Source organism: Saimiri boliviensis (assembly GCF_048565385.1).
Source record: "Saimiri boliviensis isolate mSaiBol1 chromosome 19 unlocalized genomic scaffold, mSaiBol1.pri SUPER_19_unloc_2, whole genome shotgun sequence".
NCBI classification, from domain to species: domain Eukaryota; kingdom Metazoa; phylum Chordata; class Mammalia; order Primates; family Cebidae; genus Saimiri; species Saimiri boliviensis.
This window is the reverse complement of record NW_027412503.1, coordinates 339,523-349,204: the sequence shown is the minus strand read 5'-3', so window position 1 is coordinate 349,204 and position 9,682 is coordinate 339,523. Positions and strand designations below refer to the sequence as shown.

The window sequence follows — 9,682 nt, the reverse complement described above, 5'->3', positions numbered from 1 at the left end:
AAGCTGGTTGTGCGTTGATTGGAGAACAATCACATTTTTCTACAGAGGTTGATGGCTCTTAGTGCCTCAGTTTTCTATTTGTCCTATCTCGGTCATTGCAAATGAAAGCCAATTCTCTAGAAAAAAAAAAAAAAAGATGTTATTTGATCACAACCTGATTGAAACTTTGCTTGGATCTTTGTCTCTCCAGGGCAGAAGATTAAATTCTTGTGGTTTTCTTCCCTCAGGAAAATGGACTCAGACTTCCCACAGGCCTTCCAGAAGGAACTCAACTGTGTCATCTGCCTGAACTACCTGGTAGACCCTGTCACCATAGGCTGTGGGCACAGCTTCTGTAGACCCTGCCTCTGCCTTTCCTGGGAAGAAGCCCAAAGTCCTGCCAACTGCCCTGCGTGCAGGGAACCATCACACCAAAAGGATTTCAAAACTAACATTTTTCTGAAGAATTTAGTGACGATTGCCAGGAAAGCCAGTGTCTGGCAATTCCTGAGCTCTGAGACACAAGTATGTGGGACCCATAGGGAAACAAAGAAGATGTTCTGTGCCACGGACAAGAGTCTGCTCTGTTCACTGTGCTCTAACTCTCAGGAGCACGGGGCTCACAAACACTGTCCCATTGAAGGGGCAGCTGAAGAACACCGGGTAAGACACAGTGCTGGGATCACCTGCAGGCTGGAGGGTGGAGGAGTTAAAGAGATGAGAAGGGAGATGAGAACCATTGTGGTGATCACTCCATCCTTTACTGAGTGCCAGGTGCTTTTGGAGGTACCAATGATGAAATTTTGAATTCAATATGCAACTATACCTGCCTTCACAAAGCCTGCACCCAAAAAGAGGGTGATTAAGTGAATGTCACTATTACTTTGACTCTACAGTATAACACTAAAGGCATCGAAAAGCTACCAAAACTACAAGAACAAAGAAAATACATTTTGGAAATGTATTTAATCTTACTGGACAAATGACAAAAGCAGGCGGCCAGCATAGTGGAAGGGTGTTTCACTGATCATTACCTAGGTTACAAGAAATCTTCACTCACCAGTTCCCTAAACTGTTATACATCTGAAACCTCAGATTTGAAAATACCGAGGATGAGCAGTGAAAAACCTTGGTTTATTTTCCTCTCTCTAGTCTGTTCATACATTTTAACCCTTGCCTGCGTATCTCACTCAGAGTATGGAATCTATGGTATTTGATTTTCTGTTGCTCACCCTCATAATTCTTTTGCAGGAGAAGCTCTTAAAGCAAATGAGGATTTTATGGGAAAAAATTCAAGAAAATCAGAGAAATCTAAGTGAGGAGGAAAAAACAAGCATGCTCTGGAGTGTAAGTATGAGATCATGTGTCTTCAGGACATGTTTGAGACAGGCATGCCGAGAACATTTATATTAGCAACTTGAGTTGAAATTCTCATATGCCAGATTTTGTCATATATTTATTTATAGCCTGGAAAACAACCTGACCGTTCAGCATAACAATTTTCAGGTGTTCTGGAAATGTTTTTCAGATAAGTAAATATATATATGTATATTTACATATATATATATATATATATATATATATATATATATATATATATGTAAATTCTGAGAGGCCAGTATGTGCTTAAAATTAATCAGTATTTCAGGCAGAGGTTTCTGTATGAGATGAATTATGTAATACTGATTAAATAATACATAAATGAGAAATAAAGGCATTTAGCAGTAAATATGATGTTGCTCCTAGGGAAAAAAGTGGGTGGAAACAGTAATTTAAGAACTATGCCTGTGCTAGTGAAATCTGATAGCAAAGGACCCAGACCATGATGCCTGTTTGAGTAGGAGAAAATGTAACATGATGAAAAGCTGAGGAGAAGAAACGAAAATGACGAGGGGAGTGAGAGAACAGTTTGTCAATATTGGGAGGAGAAACACAATGGAATGGGGATTCATGTTCTTAGAATGGTGAGGTGAGACTGTAGCTTTAGACAGAAGAAGGGAGGAGACAGAGCAGAGGTGGTCAGTTTCAGAGATGGGGGCTACAATGTTTATTGAGATCTTTTTTGTGTGATGACTTCTGACCCTGATTAGAATATACTGACAACATTTACTAAGAATGACTGTTTAGGCTGTGAAGTACAAAGATTTGAGACTACAGACTAATTGAGTAACAAATATATATATTGTTGATGATGATTTAACAATCAATGATAAATTTTACTTGTTTTCTAGTGGTATTTCAGATTTGAGAGGACATATATTTAAATATTTAAATCTAAAGGGCTTTTATGCAGGTGTTCAAGAATTGATGAATTATAAACATTTTGAAGGAAGGTCTTTTTTTAGGTTCTGGGGTACATGTGCAGGTCATGGAAGACTATTGCATAGGTACATTCATGGCAAGGTGGTTTGTTGCCCCCATCCCCCCATCACCTATAACTGACATTTCTCCCCACGTTATCCCTCCTACCTTCCCTCCCACTATTCCCCCCAGCACCCACAATGGACCTCAGTGTGTGAGGCTCCCATCTCTGTGTCCACATGTTCTCATTGTTCAACATCCACCTATGAGTGAGAACATGTGGTGTTTGATTTTCTGTTCTTGTGTCAGTTTTTTGAAAATGATGGTTTCCAGGTTCATCCATGTCCCAACAAAGGACACAAACTCATCATTTCTTATAGCTGCATAGTATTCCATGGTGTATATGTGCTACATTTTCTTTGTTCATTCTATCATCAATGGGCATTTGGGTTGGTTTCAGGTCTTTGCTATTGTACACAGGGCTGCAATGAACACATGTGTGCATGTGTCTTTATAATAGAATGATTTCTAGTCCTTAAGTATACACCGAGTAATGAGATTGCTGGGTCAAGTGGAATTTCTATTTCTAGATCCTTGAGGAATTGCCACACTGTCTTCCACAATGGTTGAACTAATTTACACTCCCATCAACAGTGTAAAAGCATTCTTATTTCTCCACATCCTCTCCAGCATCTGTTGTCTCCTGATTTTTTTTTTTTTTTTTTTTTTTTTTTTTTTTTTTTTTGAGACGGAGTTTCGCTCTTGTTACCCAGGCTGGAGTGCAATGGCGTGATCTCGGCTCACCCCAACCTCCGCCTCCTGGGTTCAGGCAATTCTCCTGCCTCAGCCTCCTGAGTAGCTGGGATTACAGGCACGCACCACCATGCCCAGCTATTTTTTTTGTATTTTTAGTAGAGATGGGGTTTCACCATGTTGACCAAGATGGTCTCGATCTCTTGACCTTGTGATCCACCCGCCTCGGCCTCCCAGTCTCCTGATTTTTTAATGATCGCCATTCTAACTGATGTGAGGTGGTATCTCAATGTGGTTTTGGTTTGCATTTCTCTAATGCCCAGTGATGATGAGCATTTTTCATGTTTCTTGGCCTCACATATATCTTCTTTTGAAATGTATCTGTTCATATCCTTTGCCCACTGTTGGATGGCTTTGTTGGTTTTTTTCCTATAAATCTATTTTAGTTCTTTGTAAATTCTGAGTATTAGCCCTTTGTCAGATGGGTGGACTGTGGATATCGCTCTGGTTCTGTGTCTCACTCAGTGGGAGCTGCACTCCAGAGAAGCTTCCTTTCAACCATCCTGGTCTCCCCTAAGGAAGATCTTTTTAACTTATCCTAGTGTTTGTAAAGAATGAAAATTAAACGAAGGAAAGGTCAGGATGAATTAGTGGGTTCTGTGAGGTGGAAGTCGACCTGGGTATGTAACCTACAAAATCCATGTCTCTCCAGGCCTATGCCCTTCTTCGTGCACAGATGATCAGGGTTGAGTATATGAAGGTGCATCCAGTTCTCCATAAGGAAGAAAAACAACATTTAGAGAGACTGGGCAAGGAACACGAAGAGATATTTCCACAACTCCAGAGAAGTTGCATCAACATGCATCAAAAGAAGAAGCACTTGAAAGAAATGTATCGGGAACTAATGGAAATGTGTCATAAACCAGATGTGGAGCTGCTCCAGGTAAGAACTGAGGATGTCCCTTGAGACACTTCCTATTAGCTGACATTTACCTCTTTGCTTTTCATTGGGTACCAAATTCATACTTCATCTCCTGCATTGATGGTGATAGACATTCCCACCTAGTTATAGAGATAAACTACAACTCCTAACCTAATCATAGAAACAAAGCTTTAGGGAGCTGTGCAGATAGATTTCCACAGAACATTTTCCACCTCAAGCTTTCTTCTCCAGTTCATTTCATTAAAACTCTGGAAGAGAAAACATTCATGTGAAAATAATATTTTTGTCTATGTTGGATGATACATAGAAATTATGAAGAAACTAACATTTCCTTCTTCCTTTTTTGGGGCAGTCCTAGGTTTGAAATGCCCTTGACTTGAGCCACATTACCCCTCAGGAACTAGCCCTGAAAAAGACCACATTGTAGACAGCTGCAGCAATGCACAGTCACTACTCAAACTTTCTCTCTCACTCAGATCCAGGGTCCTGAATTTATCAGAAACAGATTCTGTCAATTGGTCTTACTGGTATTAATGTGAGAAATGAGAATACATTTTAAAAGACCTGCAGTGATAGTATGTAGTACTTCGAAAGTTTTCAAAACCTAAAGACTAGACAGGTAGAATCTAACAACTTGTGTGTTCATTTGCTTCCTTCTTTTGAGACAGAGTGTTGTTCTGTCACCCAGTCTGAGTGCAGTGGCCTAATCTCAACTCACTGCAACCTCTACCTCCTGTGTTCAAGCAATTCTCCTGCCACACCCTCCCCAGTAGCTGGGACTACAGGCATGCACCATGACACCCAGTTAATTTTTTTGTATTTTTATCAGAGATGAGGTTTTGCCATGTTGGCCAGGCTAGTCAGGATCTCCTGTCCTCAGGTGATCCATTCACCTTGGCCTCCCAAAGCGTTGGAAATACAGATATGAGCCACTACACCCAGCCAGAATAACAACTTTCTAAAGAAGTATCTTTTTTCTCTCTCTCTTTACAGGATTTGGGAGACATCATGGCAAGGTATGTTTTTGGTCATCATTGCAGGCCGAAGCACAAGGTGTGCTATGAAAAACATCAAGCTGTTTTCAACAAAGTGAAAACATAATTTGTTAACATAATGTGTCAGTGTGATTGTGTGTGTATGTATGTGTACTCAGGTGTTCGTGTGTTATGTTGAATATGTTTTCTTATGCCCTGTATCAGATTTTAATCTTTTCTTACTTTCCCAAGTGACTCAGGGGGTAATGTTTTGAAGAGTTCAATGCAGAAGTTACTAGGATATAGTTGCCTAATTTTAAGATTCAGAATCATAATTAGAAACAAACTATTTGGTGGCAGATAGAGAGAGAGGCAATTATCTTTCAGTGGTAGTAGGTTAGAAATGGAGTGAATCCTTAGAAAGATTCCCTAAGAGAGCCATAAACCCATCCTAGGATTGTGGAGTTACATGACAATATCAGAAGTGGGTTTGAATGAAGGATTTCCTGTTGGAATCTATTTCTTAAACACAGACACCAGAAAGGTTAACCAACTGCACCTGCTTCCTTGCAGGAGCGAGTCCGTGCTGCTGCACATGCCCCAGCCTGTGAATCCAGAGTTAACTGCAGGGCCCATCACTGGACTGGTGCACAGGCTCAACCGCTTCCGAGGTGAGTGTCGCCGTCTTGCTGGGATCAATATGTAATGTCTTCAAGTATGGTTTCTATGGGCAGTTTTCCTAGTGTAATGATATTTCATCTGGAAGAAACTAGTTTGTGAATATGTCTTTATATTTATAGTTTCACTATCATCAAAGAGACTAAACTAAAAGCTGGTAAAATGTAATAAGAATCAGCCATATAACAAATTACTTAGAAAAACATAAAACATGCAGAATGGCTCCTTAGGACTTAGAAACATTCTCTGACAAAATTTCATGTATACAAGTATTACATGAGGTATACAGAACTGAGTTAATTCAGGACATTTCAACTTCAAATTAAGTGCTGTTAATGATTGTGATTTGGTGACAGTGTTTTTTTTTTTTTAAGTAAATTTCAGGTGCATTTGTAAGTTTCATAGCATTTGTAATTTTAATCATGTGCATTTTAATCAACCAAAACACCCCCTATGAGTAACTTAAATAACAATGCAAATCTGAGAATCTGCAAACAATAGGAAAGTGATTTGGTGGTTGATGAGCCCTTAGATAGAACTCCAGGACAGATCATGATCAATCAGGCAGATAAAAGAAGTCTGTGCTGAAATCCAGCATGAAAGTCAGATAATTCCTGCAAGGAATCTGCACTTTCCAGAAGATGGATTCAGATTTTCTCTTTAAGTATGAATTTGCTTACTTAAGTGGCAGATCATATTTCTGGCAAAGTGATAATTTATTTAGGTGTAAGAATGGCTCCCCACCTCGTCTCCTGTCCCCAGCCTCCTGCTCTTCCCTGACAAGGAAGAGGAAATGCACATATATTTTATTGCCATGGACTTGGATGCAGTGCAAGAGCTTCCAGTTTTTCAGTTGTTATAAGAAGTAGCTGACTAGACTTAGGCATGACAATCCTCCCCTTATATTTTTGAGTTTATAGAAATTGTGGTCCTTGTAGTTTAGCCGTGTACTTATGCAGGTATCCTAACACCCTCTGATTCCAACATTTTTCCAGACAAAAGTTGCCTTTTAATCTTGACCTGTGGTTTCTAGTGAGAGTCTCTTTCTTATCTGAACCTAAGAATGTAGAAGCTGCTTTTCACTGGAACATTCTCTTTTTTCTACAGTGGAAATTTCCTTCAATTATGAAGTAAGCAATCACAATATCAGCCTGTTTGAGGATGTGAGAAGTTGGATGTGTAGACCTGAACGGGAAGGTGGATCTGTGAATTCTGACAGACCTGACTATTTTGCTGCATGGGGAGCCCAGGGCTTCTCCTCTGGGAAACACTATTGGGAGCTGGATGTGGACGACTCTTGGGACTGGGCTCTGGGTGTCTGTAAGGACTCCCAGATAAGGAAGAATGGCACCATGATTACATCTGTGGACATATTTCTTCTTTTATGTGTGAAGGTGAATCATCATTTCCGTCTCTTGACCAGCTTTCCAATGCTTCCTCACTATGTAGAGAAACCTCTGGGCCGGGTTGGTGTGTTTCTGGATTTTGAAAGTGGAAATCTGAGTTTTTATAATGTAGCCAAGAATTCCCTCATATGGCGTTACCCGGATGGCTCCTTAAATTTCCCTGTCAGGCCTGTCTTTTACACTGGACACAGATGATTAAGATAAAGAAAGCTGACTGTTTGGGAACTGCATGTACAAGGGAGTCCTTAACTGTTCAAGCAAAGGAATCATACTGTTCGGGCTTTTTTTCTGTTTTAGTGTCACTTTATTACAGTTAAATAAAAAATATATAAAATGCAAAATATTTTTGTATGCTTTTCTACAATTAAAATAATCTCTAATGGCCCATTACCTAAAGTGTATATTGTGATTTTCAACTGCTTTGTGAATTTATTGGATGGAATTCTGGAAATATGTGGGTGTGTGATTCCAGCTGAATGATCTCAGGCAGGAAAATAATTTGCACATCATGGACAGACAGGATTTTGTACAATGCATTTGCAAGTGTGGGAGCTCCCTCCTATTGATACAATAAAGTCTGCACCTCATCACTTTAGGGGGAACATATATTACACCTAAATTGTCACTGAATCTTTGGGCGAAAATGAGGATTTAACAGGCATGTGTCCTATGGTGACAAAAACACATTCTGAGAAATGCATTATCGTTAGGTAAAAAGGGCCCTTTCCCATACCCGGGACCCTAGCCCATCCCCTCTTGCTACATGGCTCTTCCTTCTTCTTTGTTAGCCTACCCCCTCTTGCCACATGGTTCTTCCTTCTTCCTTGTTTAACCTCCACCAATCACTCCATGACACCTCACCTATACCGGCTACCTCTAGAGTTCAGCCTACCCAGCAACAAGGCAAGCCAATCATCTCCCACTTTAGCCCACCAAAGCTAAGCCAATCCCTGCCCCTATAAAAACTCTCTCCAGCAGCTGCTGGGTGCAGCTCTTCCCTCTCCCGCTCGAGTTGCTCGCAAACCCCAATAAACCTAGACTCGGCCCAGCGGTTCCTTGGACTGAATTATTTCGGGAAGGGTCTCTGCGGGTCGCACATTTGGTGCCGAAACCCGGGAGGTGTGGGCGGCTGCTCCACCAGCGGCCCCCTCCCTCTGGCGACCCCCATTCCTCTGAATTGGCCTTCACGCTCCGGATAAGGTAAGTCCGTTTACTTGCCTATCTTCCCCTCTGTGCGTGTGGTGGCCTCTTTTCCTTTCGTGTCTCCCACTCCACGGATCTCTCGCCTAGCGCCGGCCAGCCTGAGTCAGATCCTCCAGTCCAGCTCCAGGAGCCTTGGAAGTCATCAGACGAGGGACGCCTCCTCTGATCCTTCCCACGTTCACGTCCATAATAGGAACAGTTAGAGAGAAGGACGCTTCCTCTAACTCTTCCTATCTCCCTCTAGAGGGGCTGTGAGGCAGACGGGACGCCTCTCCTCACACCACTCTAGCCCAATCCCGCTAAAGGAAAGGTCCTGCCACACGCGCCATGGGGAACACGGAGTCTCAAATTCCTAACAACACCCCCTCTCGGGTGCTTACTCCTCAACTTTTCTCAGCTAGGCTACTCCCAAATCCTCCTGTCCCAAGTGGCCTGGCCCCAATATCAGCTTAATAACCGGTCACATTGGCCTCCGACTGGTACTTTCGATTTTAACGTCCTACAAGACCTAGACAATTTTTGTCGCCGTACAATTTTTGTCCCTGGCAGGGATCATGAGGTGCCCTACGTCCAGGCTTTTTGGGATTTGCATCCCCACCCGGACCTCTGCTCCTCCTGTTCCACTCATCAAGTTCTCTTAGCTCGCACCCCTCCCAAGGTCAGCTCTCCCCCTCCTTACGAACAGCAGGAGGAGCTGCCTGACCACCTATCCCATCCCCCTCCTGCTCACTCCAACTCCCTTCCTCCGCCAGTTGCAGACCCTGCCCCCACTCCCACAGCTCCTCCTCCTCCTCCTTCCTCATCCTCCTCCTCCCCTCCGACCCTTGCGGTGCCGCCCCCTTTAAGTCCTCCAGTTGCGGCCCGTACTCGCTCCCACCCACCAGCTGTCTTGGCACCGCTCTGTGAGGTGGCCAGGGCGGAGGGACTCGTCAGAGTTCATGTTCCTTTCCCCCTCCAAGACCTGGCTCAAATCGAACGCCGACTTGAATCTTTCTCAGCTGACCCCTCCACCTATATTAAGGAGTTTCAGTACCTTACTCAGGCCTATAGTCTCACTTGGCATGATATCCGTGTCATCTGCACCTCCACTCTTTCCGCCGAGGCGTACGAACGCATCCTAGCGGCGGCTAGACATATAGCTGACAGGAACCATGCTATAAACCCCAACCAGGTCCCCGTTGGAACTGAAGTTCTCCCTAGCACAGACCCCCAGTGGAATTATCAGGAGGGGCCAGGATCCCACATCCCAGCTCGTGATCGCATGCTCCAATATCTCCTACGGGGCATGGATACTGTTTCCAATAAGGTAGTAAACTATGACAAACTCAGAAAAATAACTCAGAGGCCAGATGAAAATCCCGCTCTCTTTCTCGGCCGCTTGCAAGATGCTCTTGTCTGTTTCACCCGGCTGGACCCCGCGTCCCAAAACGGGGCAACTGTTCTCG

The 9,682-nt window shown here is 43.0% G+C and overlaps 1 protein-coding gene across 1 annotated transcript; it reads left to right on the top strand.

Annotated features, from left to right (window-relative positions):
• Positions 1-231: 231 nt before the first annotated feature.
• Positions 232-7,229, top strand: LOC141583267 (tripartite motif-containing protein 43-like). Its single transcript, XM_074392545.1, has 6 exons — positions 232-642; positions 1,231-1,326; positions 3,746-3,976; positions 4,970-4,992; positions 5,524-5,621; positions 6,736-7,229. Exons 1-6 carry the CDS (start codon positions 232-234, stop codon positions 7,227-7,229), a joined length of 1,353 nt encoding a protein of 450 aa, XP_074248646.1.
• The last annotated feature ends 2,453 nt before the right edge of the window (positions 7,230-9,682 follow it).

Coding starts and splice junctions, on each gene's coding strand:
- LOC141583267 (XM_074392545.1), top strand. CDS start 232: ATGGACTCAGACTTCCCACAGGCCTTCCAGAAGGAACTCAACTGTGTC. Junction 643..1,230: donor GGGCAGCTGAAGAACACCGG/GTAAGACACAGT, acceptor ATTCTTTTGCAG/GAGAAGCTCTTAAAGCAAAT. Junction 1,327..3,745: donor AAACAAGCATGCTCTGGAGT/GTAAGTATGAGA, acceptor ATGTCTCTCCAG/GCCTATGCCCTTCTTCGTGC.